The sequence below is a fragment of the Apteryx mantelli genome, chromosome 2 (genome assembly GCF_036417845.1).
Source record: "Apteryx mantelli isolate bAptMan1 chromosome 2, bAptMan1.hap1, whole genome shotgun sequence".
NCBI classification, from domain to species: domain Eukaryota; kingdom Metazoa; phylum Chordata; class Aves; order Apterygiformes; family Apterygidae; genus Apteryx; species Apteryx mantelli.
The window spans coordinates 77,975,139-77,992,785 of record NC_089979.1 but is presented as its reverse complement, the minus strand read 5'-3'; the positions used below and the strand labels follow the sequence as shown (position 1 = coordinate 77,992,785).

General features: G+C 34.7%; 1 protein-coding gene across 2 annotated transcripts in view; it reads left to right on the top strand.

Moving 5' to 3' along the window:
• The window catches only part of ATP9B (ATPase phospholipid transporting 9B (putative)), a 177,416-nt gene that overhangs the window by 66,355 nt on the left and 93,414 nt on the right, over positions 1–17,647 (top strand). For both annotated transcript variants that reach the window (XM_067290949.1, XM_067290950.1), the window contains exons 8-9: positions 4,641–4,735; positions 14,122–14,202. In XM_067290949.1, coding sequence (XP_067147050.1) covers positions 4,641–4,735; positions 14,122–14,202 — 176 coding nt within the window. The remainder of the gene's footprint in view (positions 1–4,640; positions 4,736–14,121; positions 14,203–17,647) is intronic.

Below are 17,647 nucleotides of genomic sequence, written 5' to 3'. Positions count from 1 at the left end.
TTCAGAATTGCTAGAAGTAAGCATGCCCACAAAAGAATCAACAGGCCATACACATGTGTAGTAGGTATAAGCTATACCCAGAAGTATTTGACATGTCATGTCCTATGTGTATGTTCTGAATAAAATCCTAAATCCACATAGAGACGCACAGAGTAGGTAAGAATCTGCTAGCTCTATCTTGAGCATAGTACTTTTGTTTGACAAATCTTAGCCACGTGTATGGTGGCCCTAAATTAATAGATAAGCTTTTACGTATTTTTTAAACACCATAAAAATTACTGAATATTTACATTATTTGTGTTTAATATCCTATTAACGTGTAAAACAGCTCTTAAAATTGCTGTATTTTCACTATGCATCTGCTGAAAATCTGTACCAAGGCACACTTGTTTAACTTTGCACAGTTTTAGGTGTAACTGTATGTCTTTCAAATGTTAATGTTTTAGTTTTAAATCTAAATAGTAGTATTCTGAATAAATCTGTATTAAATTCAGAGAAATCTGTTTTTGTAAGTAAATTATGATACTGTTCAAAGGAGGCCTTAAGATCAATGAATTCACTGTCAACAAGCAGGTGTCCCTTTATGTGCTATCACAAACATTAAGTAATAAAACTGAACAGTTAATCTTAAGACTATTATTGTATAGGAAAGAAGTAATGTTGGCTTCTGGTTACGTGCATTTCACTATAGGTTGTAACAAAAGTCTTAGGTTCTTAGGTAGAAAAAGCCTCTAGATTGAGAATATTTTTGATAAATTTGAACTAATAAAGATTTCAATTCATGTTTGTTGTGATATGGATAACTTTGTAGATATATTTCCATTAATATGTTTTAATAAAACGTGTTTAATAAGAAAGATGATAAAACCTGTATTTGAATATTTATTTATTCTTTGGTTAACATATGTAGTAGTGATTAGAACAATATTCAGAAGAAAATTGTTTTCTTATTAACAATAAGATGTTTTGTTGCTTCATACATAAGCAGGAGATCTGCTTAAAAATGACAATGTATCCTCATATTTTAAAGTTACATAGCTACTTCAGGTCCTTAAAATGGTTTTCATCTTCTGTACTGCGGGTGCTTTTTTCCCTCCACAAAAAGCAACCATAGGCTAACCTCTGGAAAGTCCTCAAATTTATAGTTGAACTTTTGCTAGAAACCAGCGAATGAAGTTGTAGTCCTAGAACTTGTGTAAGCATGCAAGTTACATGGATTTCAACTGAAATGGTTTTAAAACTCAGTTTAGTTGGATTGGTACAGCACCTTGCATGGACACACTCTAAATTGATTTACACCTGGCTTCAATTGGTTAAACTAAATGAGTATTAGGCAGTTTTAAATTCATTTCAACTTGCTCAGATGAAGTTTGTACCACTTTATCTAAATGATTGAACTTCTTAAAGCCACTGTAATTCTTTAAATCAACCCTTAAATTATAATTCATCTGACTACAAAATTTTCACTATAAAGGCAGAAATACTTGAGACATTCACTGTGTCAAATTTTGTACGCTAATCCTGGGTGACAGTATATTGCCTATAGGAAATGAGCATCTGAGTACCTTCTTGTATAAAATAAATACCTTAATATCTTCATTCGCCTTTATATTTAACCCAGTGAAAAAGTATTTGTCCTCTTACAAATTTCCTATGTTCAGTGTGCAATTTTATTTTCCTGTAGCCAACAGTTCTTTGGTAAATACTTAAAAATACCTCATGACTTTGATTTAAACAGCGCGGAGTTTAAATACTTACAAGAGTAGCTAAAACTTTATTTTGATTCTTCACGTGCTGGGAAATAATGTTGTGTCAGGTTCAATACTTTATCACTGAATACAGAGGGAATAGCAATTTCTGAGACTTGTATAGGTGTTTTTTTCTGCTTAGTCATATTTGTGCTGGAAATCTTAGTTGTTTTGTTTTTTTTAAAAATGTTGTTTAATTTGTTTAAATGTTGACCTCAAACATACTCTGTTAAAGTACTTTTTTTGGTTTTAGAAGTTATATCTACTGCTGACTCAAATGTGCCTAAAGGGTGAAGTACATGTGACTTACACAGTAGACAGTGGGAAATATTTGGTTCTTATTAAGTTCTGGGGTTTCGAGGGGGAGTTGGTTTTATACATAACTTGTTTCTGATCACATGTTCAATCTTCCATATTTATATCTTAGCTAAGCTAGGGTTAAAATCATTATCTTATAGTATAGTTACTTAGTGAAATATGATGAAGTATTTGAAAGTGAAGGGGGTATTGTTTCAGTTTTGCTGTTGTGATCGCTTTTGAAAGCTGACTTGGTACAAAGCCGTCCCTTTTTGTGGATAAAAGGGAAACAGGCTATAAGATAAGTTATTGATGAAATTCTCTGCTGAAGTAGAGAGGAAATGCAGCTGGCCAATACATGTCATACTGTGAGCACTATTAAATGAATATATGTGCAGTCAACCATTCACAGGAGCCACACTGGTCTTGAACTGCATTGATCTGTAGTATAATTCTAAATGAAATTGATGGATGATAGCAGCCATTGACAGGAAGGGTAAAGAGGACCATGAAATGTCTTGTATAGGGGAAGCATGGGGAAAGTATGATGGAAAGTAGACTGATGTATGCCATGGATTAAAAAGTGCGGTGGAACTGTGGTATTTCTAGGTGGTGCTAGATACCTCAGCCCTAATTATAATGCTGTATATGCCAACAGACTTTTTGAAAAGTGCTTTACAGTGTTTTATTTTTAGAAGAAAATCCATCAGGAATCCTGTCAAGAATTTCAAACCAGCTGTTCAAGAACTTATTTTAGGTACAGTTTTGTAATGTGCAGTTCTGAGCTTTGAAAGAAATTTAGTAATAGCAAAGTATGTGTTCTGAAAGCCTTTTACATTAAGATTTAAAGATTCTTTTATTTAATATGCACTTAATATAAGTACAGCTGTTACATGAAGGTATGTAAGCTTCTTTCAAAAGACTCTTGTGTAAAAATGCTATCTACAAGTCAGATAGAAGCCACCTAAAATTATATCTCAAACATGTCCTTTCAGACGGTCATTGAAATGCTAAATTGCAAGTATTGATAAATAAAATATTGGGTTCTGTTAGACTTTACTTACATGGGGGTCCACGTGCTTCGGTTTTGACACCAGATACATCTGAACTTGGGCACTGAACAGAACATTCTTACTGGCACTTTGTCAGCCTGCTTCCTGAAAAAAGAATCTCTCTCTTAATTTTGCATTCGTTTGTAGATACCCTTTCTGATATGTTACCTATTAAATACACTGCTTTTAGCCCTTTGTTTCATTTTCTGTGCAAGAAGACTCTAGTGGGTAAACTTTGCCAGTGTTTCTTTCAGTTTAATTGTTACCGTGTCACTTCTAGTGATGAAACTACTTAGTTAGTTTCCATTGGGATTGATTGAAATTTAGAAGGAATTGTGCATGTGCACACATACTTGTCTATACACATCATTTAAAATTTACAATTAAATAGAAAAATCTAGTTTGCTATTTTTGATTTCACACCCGTAGCAATAGTGTATAAAATTGTTCAGTTGTAATGTAATGGAAGCTGTAGTTACTAATTTAGAAATATTTAAGGCATCTTTACTGTAGCAACTCCAAGGAGTATTTCTAAAATGTTACTGCAGGTTTTTTTAAAGGCTGCAAGCTAGCTGGAGGTTTTAACCGTTCCTGCATGTTTTTAATAGGTTTGCAATTTCATATGCTGTTGTCTTTGAATCTTACGTTAGTAACCCATGTAGTACTCCAGATCACAGAACAGTTGAGGTGGAAAGGGACCTCTGGAGATTCTCTATTCCAACTCCTCTGCCCAAACAGGGTCACCTAAAAGATGTGGCCATATCAGTCAAAGTAGTTACATGGGGCAGGGGTTCCTCCTGGGCAGGGGTTCCTCCTGTGCTGAAAGTAATTGTGTAATTCTTGGATATGAGTCTTCTGTGTGTGAAGTTTGCAAATTGGTGCCACCAGTTTTCTTCATTATGAATAAGTCTCTATCTTGAGCTTCCATCATATCTTAATTGTTGTGCATGTGTTGACAAGCTTTTTTAGTTTTGGGTCCTTGAGATGTACAGGTAACTTAAAATTATCTCCTTTAATATGTTGGGGCCCTATATACTGTTTTGAATGGCATCCAACAAAAAAGAGTCAGGAAAATATAATCAATGCAAGGGTGTGGTGTCTCATACCAGCAACAAGACAAAAATTAGAGGCATGTCTTCATTTTGTAATTATTCTAACATGTTGGAATTGTAAAAGTGACCAAATTTTAAAAAGAGAGAAAATGGAATCTGTTTCGACTTCAGTGAAGTTGGATCTGTTGGAGATAATACAGTCTTAAGATACCTACGATATAGGATCCCTCCTCCCCCATTTATAAACAAGCGTATTTTTAATTTTATCAGAAAAATTTTACTCAACTATTTCATGATATCCAGAGCATTCCTGGCAGAAAGCATTAAATCAACAAACAGACATTCCAAAGTATCAGTCCTCTTGTATGTGGGACATTTATTTAAACACATTTTTAAATCAGTTCATTCTCACTTCTGTAAATTTTCTTTTAACCCAAACTGAATTTTTATGAAACCTAAAAAATAGTTTGGTGTCTTTTTATAACTTAAAGGTTCATGTTTCATTCGAACTGACCAGCTCGATGGAGAAACAGACTGGAAACTAAAGGTTGCTGTCAGCTGTACACAAAGATTGCCAGCTTTGGGGGTAAGCATTTTATCTATTTGCTTTTAAAATATCTTCCATCCGTGTGTGTATATATACATATATTTTTATGTAAGACTGTTGCAATTATTGTAAGTATATTTATAATGGGAAAATGTCTGTTAACGCAGTTTTAGTTTTTGCAGTAAAGAAGAAATAGATATTCTACTGAATGATGAGTGAGAAGTTGGGTTAGGCAAGTCTTTTGGGTTGAACACTGAAAAGAAAAGGAAACAGAACTGGATTTTTTTTTTTTTTAAATCTTGTAACTTAATGGTTCTTGCTGTGTTCCACACTGATCCATACCACACTGAAGTGTATCACAATTGTAGTGTTTTCAACCAAGTGTTACACTGCAAGTGCAAGTCCTTCTTGCCTCAGGAACCATTGCTCTAATCACTTAGCTTTAAAGCTTGGGAAACAGCAATCTGCTCTTGGAAGGTGAAGTGCTTTTGTTGTCAGGAAGCTTTCTGGTCTGACTAGGTGAAGTGTGCAAGTTCATGCAAAGAGAGCTTTTTAACGCTTGTCTGAATGTGTGTATTTTTTGAGCGTGTGTATATATATAATTTGTTGTAAATGTCACAGATAAAGCTGTTAAAATTGTACAATGTGTCCCATATATATATATATGTGTTGTCTGTACATGTATCCCATTTTTGTACATATGTGAATATATATTCAAAATACACACATGTACCTACTAAAAATTGTGTAGATTTTATGAGTATGTCTCTTTTGAGAAGCTTAAGTGTCCCGTGTGTTGGAGAAGCTTGAAATTTTACAGAAAAGTTGTACTGGCTTGATATTACTTGACTTCCTCTGAAAACATGTCCCAGCTTGAGCCTTATGGAAATCTATCTGTACAAAATTACTGGTGTTTGGGCATTAAATCTTTTGGATGTGTTATTAATGCTGAACATATTCTAAGAGGACTGTGCATATGCCTCCTTTATAGGTCAAATAAGTGCATTATCTGTCAGACTGCCAGATCTTAGCAAGAGTTCTGCAGTTATTCATCCTGAATTGTGGAGTTGCTACCCCACGGAAATTAGCTTAACAGAAACTTTCTTGCTGTGTTCCTTGTGCTCTGGCTACTGGCTTCAGGTGCCAGGAGGGTGAAAAAAAATCTTCTAGGTTCAAATTTAGAGGACTGGGAGTGAGGGATGAAACTGGAGGTTGAGCGTTGGTCATGCCAGGTGGGGTCTAAGGGAAAGAGAAAATGTTTTGGAGGGAAGGAAGAGAGTAGCAGGCAAGAGCTCTAGGGTGAGGAGAGCAGAATAGTGGGGTGTAACAGGAAAGGATCGTGGATAGTCAGGGCATTAAGGACGAGAGCTTCTGTCAGGGACAGAACCTGGAGACATTTAGCGTTTTAAAAACTCCAGGTTTTGAAGCAGAAACAAAAATTCTTTTTTTCTTTTTGAAAGAAAGCCAGTATTACAAGCTCAAGCATCCAACATGCAGGAAATGCCCCCAAACAAGATTTCTTATACAACTTTTTTTAGTCTTTACTGGAAAAAGTAAAAGCAAGCTGTTTACTGGTATGTAGTACAGTTTCAAATATCAGTGGAAAAAGGATTCACCAATTCTGTCAAGAGGAAGAAGAAGGTTTTGCTTAATCATGGCACAGCCAACTGCTACTCTATTTCTTTTATTCTCTTATATTCTTTAACAGGTTATACCTTAGCTCTTAAGTGACTTAGCTCTGAAATGTATTCCTGGAAAAGAACATTAGAAACTCTCATTTAGTGTACAGCTTTAGTGTAGGGTCAGTGTGTATTATTGCTACTTTAACCCATCCATGTGATGTGTAAATGGTTTGTAAAACTTGTGATCTGCCTGCTGATGTGGTGAAGAGAAAGTGGGTGATCCGACTGATGGACAGGCTGTCAGAAATTTCTGATGAAAATCCTCAGATGCTAAAGAGTTAATGGGATTGAGTGAATTCTTTGCCCTGATATGTTGCTTTTGTCTTGTTTTTACTGATTTTTTTTCTGCATAACATGTTGTAAGTGGGTAAAAATTACTTTTCTTGCTTGTTCATCTTTTGTGGAATTACTTAAGTATTGTCCTTTGCACATAAAAAAAATTTAGAGAACTTTTTATGGTTTTAATTGATCTGTCACTGGAAATATAATTTGAATTGGAGGTTTGATTGTCTTCCTAGAAGCACACCACTGACTTGGCATTCGTTCTGATGTATGCTAAATGGTCATATGAATTGTATTCCCAGAAAACCTTTAACCTTCCTTGACTGCCTATCCACGATTCATTTCGGGAACTGCAAAAAATCTTGGCCATGTTTGAGTGGGTAAAGGTTAAGTGGTTTGGTTAAGTGGTTTGGTTAAGTGTAAGCAAATTAGTAAAAATATTCAAAATACTTCCTAGTCTGCTTTGATTTACTCAGGGAATCAAAGTATTGAGAAATTGAAGTTGGTTTTGAAGAATTTGAGCAGAAAGGCCAGTGTCAAATTCTATGACTTAATTTTGAAGGTTGTTGTATTTGAAAACAAGCTGATTGACAAGGCAGTGGAAAGAAAGCCTTTAAATAAAACTGATCACGAAACATTAGTAAAATGCTTGTAATTGCTAATGAAAAACAGGAAGTATGACTGCTTATTGTAGACATGTTTAAATTGGAAACCTGATAGCTTATCAGTGTATAGGCAACTTTGTTTTCTAAATGTAATCAATTTCTATTTGATTTATTATCATTCTCCAAGACAAGAGTTCTAGTGCAGGAACAGACTTTAACAAGTATCGTATAACTTATAGATGAATTTAGTATTTATAATAGGAAAACTATCTTCTGTCAGTTTTATCATTTAGTCATTGGCCTATATTCTTTTCTAATAATAAAAATTATGTCCATAATGTGTTTTTGAGACATAAATGCATGTATTTAATAACTAAAAACCAGTCAACTTTCTAGCTGGCTTTGATTAAAAAAATAATAATAATAATAGTGCTTTCTAGATAGTGGCAACTATGTGCAACTTAGTACACATTAAGTTGACACATCATCCTCAAGTAACTGACACTCCATATGATGCTTTCTGCCAAGTTAATTTAACTACATCTCAATTTCCGTACTGCATGGCTTGGTCAAGCCATGGATATTTGTTGGTTCCCTCCTCACTCTCCTGCCTGTAACATTTTGGCCCTTAACAGCTGTTTTCGGAAAAGATTATACATTAGCTTTATACATCTAAGTTCTAGTTGCTAGGAAATATTTGGGATTTTATCTCTAATACGATGATCACTTTACATGGCTGCTTCCTATCTGGTTTTGGACAGTTTGCAATGGTTAAATCATGTCTGCTTTGTTCCCGAACCCTACCTGTGAATTTTCAAGGGAAATGGTAGCTCAGTGCTTCCAAATGGCAACCCTCTTTGTTCGGGGACCCCCACATCATTCACAGAAAGTGCAGCCCCGCACAAGGTCCAGGACGTTGTTGCCAATCCTTTGGGAAGCACGTTAGCAATTCTCTAGTTTCTGTGAAGGCACTCTTGCCTTTACTGGGGTGGTGACAATATGCAAGAGCTATTTGCCATCTGAAGAATCTCTGTGGATAGGCAACTTCATAAGATTTGTATGAAAATCTGAGCAACTGTGGATTTCAAACGAACATTAAAAAATAACATTATGAAGTTATTCTACTCCAAGAGCCCATTTTTCCTAATAGTCATAAATTGTGTTAGATCATAATTTGTGTCTATAAATAGGCCCTGTGCATATTCATTTTTAAAAGTTAAAGATTATAATGCAGTGTGCAGAATTGTTTCTTTATAGTTACAGTAAAAATACGGTTTTGGAAAGAGTTAACAGTAACAATAGGATATATGCTTTAAACATGTAGGGCTAGTTTTTACACCCTTGGAAATTTTGCACTGAAGTTATATACAAAAAGGGATGCTTAAAATACTTTTTTTTTTTTTTTTTTCCAGAGAATGTTACCTGAGCTCTCTTATACACACAGTGGAAAAAAGTTGAAGCAGCTTTTATAAAATAAGAATAACTTGAACAATCCGTTTTAGGTGGACTTTTTCTCACCCTAGGCTTTTATAGTAACTGAAAGATTATCTTGCTTACCCACACAGTATAGGGACATAAGTTTTTCTGATAGACTTAAAAACACTTTTGCAGAAATTTGGGGTTGAAGCTATCTATAGAGGACAGAGCTTTGTGCTCCAGTCTGAGATCAACTTTGGTTTCCTTTTCTTCTATGAAAGGTTGGGAGAATTAGGCAATTCCTTCTCTTAAAAGTTTGGACTGCTAGAAAAGTAATCCTCATTTCATTCCATTTATGTCATTTGCTCTGCAAGATGGGTTGTGCCTTATGCTTGCCCCAAAAGCAGTGAAAATAGGGCATTTTGGGCAAGGAATACCTGTCTAAATGTTTTGATTTTTGCCTTTTTAAATCAAGTAATTAATGAAAACTACTTTAAGGAATTTTGGCAAATTAACCTTCTCAAAGGCCAGACCATTTTGATGTGATAAATACCTGTTTCTATCAATTTTGTATAATACCTGTCAAACAATATTGCCACTTCCATAGTTAGTATATTAGTAAGATTCTTCTAATATGTCTGTTTTATAAACTATCAATGCATGCACAGTAAATTACAGATGGTCTTACAATCTGGAAAAAGGAAAAAAAAGAAAAGAAAAAGGCTGGAATGGTTCTCTTGCAATAAATCTTGATTGCCACCTGCTGGGCTATTGGTAAAATAGCTGTGGTAATATGACACTGATGGCCCCTCTATTCAGCTCTTTGCTTCAACTGAGCTCCAGTTTTGTGCATGTAAGGAGTGATAAACTGAGTTTTGTGTCTCGAGTGCGTGCTGCTTTTGCTAAATTTTGCATTAGTGACAAGAAACAGTAAAGAAAATGGATAAAGCATAATATAATATGTTCTGTGGCCTTACTTAAGTGTCGTTTAGTGACGAGACCTGTTCTACTAGTTTTGTCCATTTCAAATATATGAAACTTTACGTTTTAATTCAATACTGCCTTGAAACTGGAGTAAACGCTCATATTTGTATGGTTGACTATAAAAATAGGTTAGGTTTCTTAGCTTAAATGCATATTTGTTTGATAAACCAGTAATTCAATGGACAGGTTCCCTTTACAAAAAGACCCCATTTGATGCATGGAGTGGTGTAAGATGCTGTTTCTCTGTGGTCAGTCATTCTGCCCTCAGCATCTCTGGGCTGATGTTCTGGTTTTTGCTGCAGCAGATCAAATTATTTCAACTAACTTCCCATTTGGAGTAGCAGTTGGTTACAGTAGTGCCTTTCCTGACTTTCAGAGACTCCACCCTTAAATCAACTTCTGTTACAATGCCTGCTCCAGCTGCTTGCAGGGCATTTTCAAAGCTGGAGCTTACAGTATATGTTTTACATATTACAATGTATTTTTAATAATTTAAAAGAACGATCTGTGTAATTTGAGCATAAAGTAGACTAAGCAATTTGGCCATATATTTGACAGAATATACTGTCCATAATTGTCATTGAGTTTGATTTCTTTAGTTATCTGGTATAGAGGTGGTGAGTATCTTGTGTTGTCGTGAGCTGTCAGTCACATCAGCAGAGCAGCATTGTAACCTTACCCACAGTGACACCCGGAATAAACAAACCTGCAGACCTTTGGAGCTTTTCTTAAAGAACAGATGACACCACCAGAGATGATCGGTACAGATTTTGTTGTCTTCCTAAACCACTTAATGTGATCAGAGAATTAAAATTTCAACAAGTCATTTAGTGATGGCTGAGCAGCAAATACTGTAACACCCAGATTAGGTTTCTTGCAGTTTCATAGTTAGATGTGGGGCGGTGTTTTTCTGACAATATACACCCATTCTGAGGCATTCTTCTCTCGCTTATGTGATCAAGTAAATTTATTAACAGCAGTGAGGTCACTGTAATTTTCAATAAATGGTGACTTGCTGATTTATATCAGAAGATCTATACAGCAGTAAACAATACCATTTACATTTAATTAGTTTTATTGAACCAAAGGCAATTTTGTTTGTAATGAACTACATGTTATGATTAAGAATGTATTTTAATGATCTTTAAGTAAGGTGAACAAATGTTGCCCTTGACCTAATAGACAAGATTTTTCTATGTTATTGATAACTTTAGGGTGTTTTTTTAAATTAGTATTATGAAATGCAAAAGGGAACATTTTCGTTATTGTACCATCATCAAGTCACTTCCTGGATTTCCATGTAGATGGATGAAATGCATTCTTCTGAATGGTTATTTGCAGGTGATAGGGAATAAAATGCTTGATGTCATCAAGTTAAAAAAAAAATCAATCTCATCTACTGTTTTATTTAAAATAATTTAGTTTTATTACTTGAGATCCATATTGTTTCTTTAATCTAGGATTTTTATAACCCCTCCCTCTGCCCAAGTATTTGCGTGTGGTTTTTTGTTTGTTTGTTTTTCTTAGAGTAAGAAAATAGCAGAGGTTATTTGCCATCACTTTTTTTTTTGATGTAGAATCCTATTCCCATTGAACATACTGGTAGAATTCTTTGACTTCAGTGAACCAGCAGTTCAGTGCTTATAGTATGAAAATCATTCTATACTAAAGGTAAATTTTATGAAGATGGAGTTCCTCATTATTTAAATCATTAATGAAAAAAATTGTTTCCTAATAAAATTTAAATAAAATCTCTTGTTTAAGGTTATTTCCCTTCTTCCTGCTTTTATATAAGGGGAAGTAATGAATTAGCCTAACCAGGTAAATTTTTATTGCTAAGTATAGCAATTTCCCCCAGTAATAAAAAGGTACTTCAGAAAGCTACTGTGCATATGTTAAATGTGCTTGTATCACATCTCTTTCTGCTCATTATGAATGAAATGACAATGAATTACCACCTGGATTTCTCTCAGAGCATACGTTTTTATAGTACTTTTCAGTTTTAAGGGGAAAAAACCCTCCATATTTGGAATACCCTGTTGGTTCTAGTTTTTGACACTCTAGGGGCTTGCCACAAATGTGTAGGGAATGTGAAGATCTCAGTTCTCCAGAAAGAAAAGAGAATTTGTCAGAGTTTAAATTCTTTTTTTTTTTTTTGAAAAAAAGGAAAATATGAAAAGTTTAGGTGTTAGATCAGAAATACAAAAGGAGAACTAAAACATAAAATAGAAGACACCAAAGGAATGTAAAAAACTTTTATATTTGAAATGTAACAAAGGAGAGAGGATCTCACAGTAGAAGCAAATACATAAAGAAAGATTAGGAAGCAGGAGAGTATATTACTGTACAAATGCCAGTATACTTAAAAAGGTGAATCTTTTTGCTTCCTTTTATTATAACGTTTTCTGCTAAGGCATTCTTTGAAAAGAGAGAAGTTTTTGGTTGACACATTTCACTAACAGTTTTTATTGTGTATATGAGTATGTGTGTGGTATTAGTTTTCTGCTGTACTATCCAGTACTTAGAGACTCTTATTTTTCTTTGCATAATAAAGCACATAATAGCCTGGATTAGCTAAATTGTAGGTGATAACAGATTGGGAAGAAGTGAATGATGAAGATATAAGACACCACATGTGTATTAGTTTCATATGAATTATTTCTCGTGAAGCTGATGAAAAGTAGACTGGAAGAACAAGGATGCAGTGAGTGAAACTTCATGTGAAAGACTACAGTAAATGACTAATGGTTTAAGATAAAGATAATCTGTGAAAGCTAATGTTCAGGTTTGATTCATGTTATATAAGGCATGTGAAAAATTTAGTCTGTGTGTTCTTGTATGAAATAAGAGACATTTCTGGTCTACAAAATAAAAATATAAGTTGAAATACAAAATCAGTGATATATACAGATCTATATTTAAGCCAGAGTCAAACATATGTTTTATAAATATAAAATATCTGAATAAGCACATTCACTTTGATCTGAAAAAGTGAAATATATTAGTATTCAAAAATCTGTGGTCATTTTGTCAGAGTAATTAATAAAAGGATACAAATGGGTCAGATTTTAAGACATGTTAACACTTAGTTGGATGATTGTGCCCTTTATTTGATTTTTGTAATATTCAAAATATGAACAGAAAGTTAATTGCTGCTTTTATAAATAGCTACATTTGAGCCGGGGTGTGGTTATGCATCCCTAAAAGAGGCTATAAAATTAATTCAACTTTTAAAGATGGTACATTCTAGCTTGCATGAACAGGGCCTTATAACTCTGTAATCTGCTCCCCAGAGATGATGTCTGATTAGCATTTTTGCAAGATTGGTCCAGTAATAAAGGTGGAGATAACCCAAATACTTAGGAGTTGGGTACAGTGAGAAGGTAAACCCTTACATCTCATCACAGGTTATGATTCTTTGTTTAATTGGTTTTGGTTTCAAGTATCTGCACCTCTCCAAAGGAGGATCCATACATGAGTGGTCCACTTGTGCTGAAATCTCTTGCCTGCTGTTGGTCCCGTCCATCTAGAAAGCACAAAAATGTTTGCTTTAGCGAGGAGGAGCAAAAATTCCTGTGTAGCAGTTGTTAAAAAGTAGCCTGCAGGGTCCTTTCTGTGGGAGGCAGCAGCTTCAGAACAATTTCCTGACAAAACAATTGAGGAAAAACATATCTCATAATTTTAAGCTGGTCCTCCCTGTGCCTCCAGGGACAGCTCTTAAGATCTTAAAATCATCTGATTGTTTTTTCTTGTTTACACTATACTCTCATCTCTATATAAAGCACACTACTACAGTATCTAAGAGTTTCTTACTCCTCTTAGTTCTAGGGTAGGAATGTCTGTGGGCTGTTTGCAGTCCTGAGTAGTAGTACCATTTAGACCTAGTTTTATCAGTCTAGGTAAGTTTTGTTCCTGACTTCAAGCATATGAGTCAAGCTGCTAAAGTGTCCAGCTTTTCTTGAAGTTGGACTTTCTCGTGGGTTGTCTGTAGATGGGGACAGTGAGCATTTAAGAGAACTTTAATCAATTTCATTGTTTTCTCCATACTATGTTGGCCTCTTCTTTGCTAGGAAAGTTTTGTTTCCAGTTTGATGTAAACCACCTTGAATTTATTTTTTAAAGGAATAAATATATGGAAAATACTATTTTAAGGTTACACTATTAGAAATTAAATGTTAAGAGAAAATAAATTAGATCAGATTCTGTAGCTCATGTTATTAATGTAAAACAGTTTAGTGTGTGAACTGACAACACATTTAGAATATCTTCTTGGATGTGGTTCCTTTATAGCAAGATTTACTGAAAGAAAGACCTATTTTTTAGCTGGGAAAAACTTTCATCATTTTAAGTTTGTGGTGCGAGGAATAAATTGGAATTTTTACCATTAAAAGGTTTATCAGAATAAGTAATTAAATTGAAGTTTGAGTAATAATAAGCAGTTTAATCTGTTTTACAGGATCTTTTTTCAATCAATGCTTATGTTTATGCTCAGAAGCCACAGCTGGATATTCACAGTTTTGAGGGTACCTTCACACGGGTAAGTAGTGTCTGTAAATAAGTCCTACTTCTTTCGCATTTTCCAATGTAATTGAAACCTATACTTAAGTGTCTAAGCTACACCTAATCTTTCCTTAGCTTTACAGGAGAATTTTCCATGTTCCTGCAAGAGGAATACTTTATATACATGATATTTTGGTAAATATATATAGCGGGAAACTAAGACCAAGTGAATATCTTTATCTGAAAAAAGCAGAATCCAAGAATTGGATATCTATTGATCTCATGTTAATGTTTTTATTTTAAACCATTTACACATCAGTATATGTCTGTTTATCTCCAAGCATCTTATATATTGTTTATATATGTCAGAAAATGCTGCAAGTTGAGTATATTCAGTAGCCTGAGACAATGCAACTGCTAGTTTATTGGCAATAAAAAGATGCCTTGTTTAGCATGTCTTTTCAAGGAAAAGGCTGAACTTTGGAAGTTCTAGCTATCTTCAAAAATAAAATAAAATGAAAAAGCTCCTTATGGGGGGTTTATTACTTTTTTTTTCCATTTAGTATTAAATTCAAGACCAAATAGAACATAACATTGTGTTCATTTTTGTGACTTTTTTGCTTTTATTTTCACAAGATGACCTGTTAAAGTTAACCCTTTAAAGCAGTGTGTCCTAATAGCTACTAAGAAAATCACTACAGATTTATAGTGCTATATTAGCAGATATAGTGATTGTTTTCTTTGTGTTAGCCAGACTCCGTGTTGCAGTAGACTCGCTCCTCTTGATAGTTTAAGGTTCTGAAATGATTTGATAGAATTAACTACTGTGGGGTGGAGAGAAGGCTTTTTTGACCCAAGTGACTCAAACTGGTAATAAATTTTGCTCAGTGATTAGAATTCCAGTTCACAATTCCAAGTTCACTGATGAATGAGAGATTGCAGTTATTCACTGCTGAAGACCGGTTTATACCTGTTATAGTTTATGCTGCCTATGTAGTAAATGTCACTTGCCCACAACTTAGCAAAACTGTAAGAAACAATGTTTACTTAAATTTTGTATTGACCAATTGTCCAAATGAAACTTCTATTAACAGTTGTAAAATTCATGTTGTTCCTGTCCCAATGGCTAGACATACACTTTTCTAAATATAAATTGAACTCCTCAGAGCCTTTTTAACAACTCCAGTATGTGTAATTGAGGCATCAGGAAATTATTGTTAAACAGTTGCTCCCCGTTGTGGGTTCCATTTGTACCTGTAATAAGAGCAGTATTATTCAAGCATTTCTGATAAGTGTAAATAACCATGATCTGTCTTTGGCTCTCAGGTTTAGAGATGCATTGTTTTGACTGCTTATGAAGGACCAGTAGTTCAAAATGAATTTGTGTGTGCATGCAGCTGAGGGCAGTGCCCTCAGATTTGGATGCATCACACTGTACTCGTTTATCACTTTTAGAAGCTTTTTTTGTTACACTATGCACAGTGAAATTTGGCACAGTTTAATGTTGCTTTAGGACACTTATTTACTGATTTATCTTTCTAAGTCAACTGTGAACCCTTGCTTGTTACACTAAATCAGTTTTTGCATCTAATTTCTGTTTTATGTTAAAGTAAAAAAAAAAAATTAGTGTGCTTAGTGATGCTAATGCATACATTTTTCCTACTTAGGCATTGACGTTCAAAGAATTCTTGCAAGGGTAGGTTGACAGGGTAATAGCACATTGATTTTTTTATTTTTTATTTTTTTATTATGAAGACAGAGTGCTAACAATGTAGAAGACAAACTTAGATAATTTCAAAAAGTGCATGGCCATTAAAAAACCCCAAGAAAGTTAGGCGCACAGCTGTAGAATTATTACATGGGAACAACTTCTTTCAAATACTTCTGTGTGAGAAATATATTCACTACTAGCCTGACAGTTGACAGAACATACCTTTTGTAATACGCTAGCATGGCTACATCAGGAGGAGTTAAAGCTCTGTTGTACTTTCCTCTCTGCCAGCTTCACATGCAGTCATTTTCCCTTCTCCCTCCGTGAATTTTGATACTTTATATGCACTCAGTGCATGAAAACGAGGGTGCGCCCTTGCATGGGCACACAGGAAGGCTCACACCTGGCCCTTAAATGGTAATCTAAATTAATCCTCCTCCTCCACTCCCCTCTTCTTAGACCTTTTACTAAGAAGTGAGAGATTAGCTAAATTTGGTTTCTGTGAAAATGCATGAGATTGTTTTATTTGTTCTCAGGGCATCATCTATATCTTGATATTTTGAAATAGTGCTGCACAGAGTAGGGATTTACACAAACACAACTGTTAGAGGTTTTCTGTCTGACAGTAGGCTTAATATGTTGGGAATCTATTTCACCAGTTCTGAAAAAGCATGAGAAAAACCTGGATCTGTAGAAAGAGAAGTCTAAGCTAGCCACATTTCTTAACCAAACTTCTATTAATTACAGCCAAGAGAGTAGTGTGGAGCATTATATCAGTGTATATTGGCAGGATTGTTTACATTTTGCTAATGGCTTCTCTTCAGAATCATGGAAACTCTCTTTCTTGCTTTGATCATGGCTGGTTTTCATTTAAATTTGGCTCCTTTCTTCATCATTCACTTAATCTTTTCCTTTAAATTTCTCCGATCTTGTAGCTTTGTATTGTCACCTCAGTCTCTTCATTTAGTTTGGGAATATTTTTAAATCTTAAATTCCTGTTCCAGTAGGAAAGTCAGGGAACTGATTCCCTTGAGTTTAGCTAACCCGCTGTACTAAGTTACTTTTACTATGATACAGAACTATTTGGCATCATTTTTCCAGTATATCACCTCCTAGCTCAAATATTAAAAAATTGTCTTGATGTAAACCTGTTGCATGTAGCTGTTAATACTTTGGAAAACTACATGTAGAGTTGTGAGTGCAGAGCAGAGTGTTTCTGTTTGTGTTGCATTTCTGACTTAAAGCTAATTCTGTAAAAGTTTTCCTGGGCTTTTCTTGCATTTTTAGTAGAAAGAAAACTGAGTCTTGTTTTAGACTTCGTATTTGATCTTAAAGAACTTTCTCTTTTGACGCAATGGTTGCGTTCACTTTGATCTGGCTTAATTTTCTGTTGTCACTGAAAGGAATGATGCCGCGTTTTGTGACTCTGTTTTACTTACCTTTCTTGTGCTGGCACTAACAGCCATATGAAGAGCCAGACTAGGGAGCTGATGTGTGCGAAAACTAATCTGACTGCGTTAAAAATACAGATGCTACTCTAAGGAGTGTAGCAGAAATGATTATCTGTGGGATTGGGGCAGGGGGGAGGACAGGAGCCTCTTTTAGTGATGCAACTAAACTAATGCCTATGGATGTTATGGTTCTACAAAGTTGGTAACATCTGTGGTCTGTGCTTCATTCTATCTTGGGAACAGGGCCTGAAAAGATGTGATGGAAGTGATGCACTGGTTCTTTCAAGGATTAGCTATTTGGTCTTTAAGTTCTCTGTCAT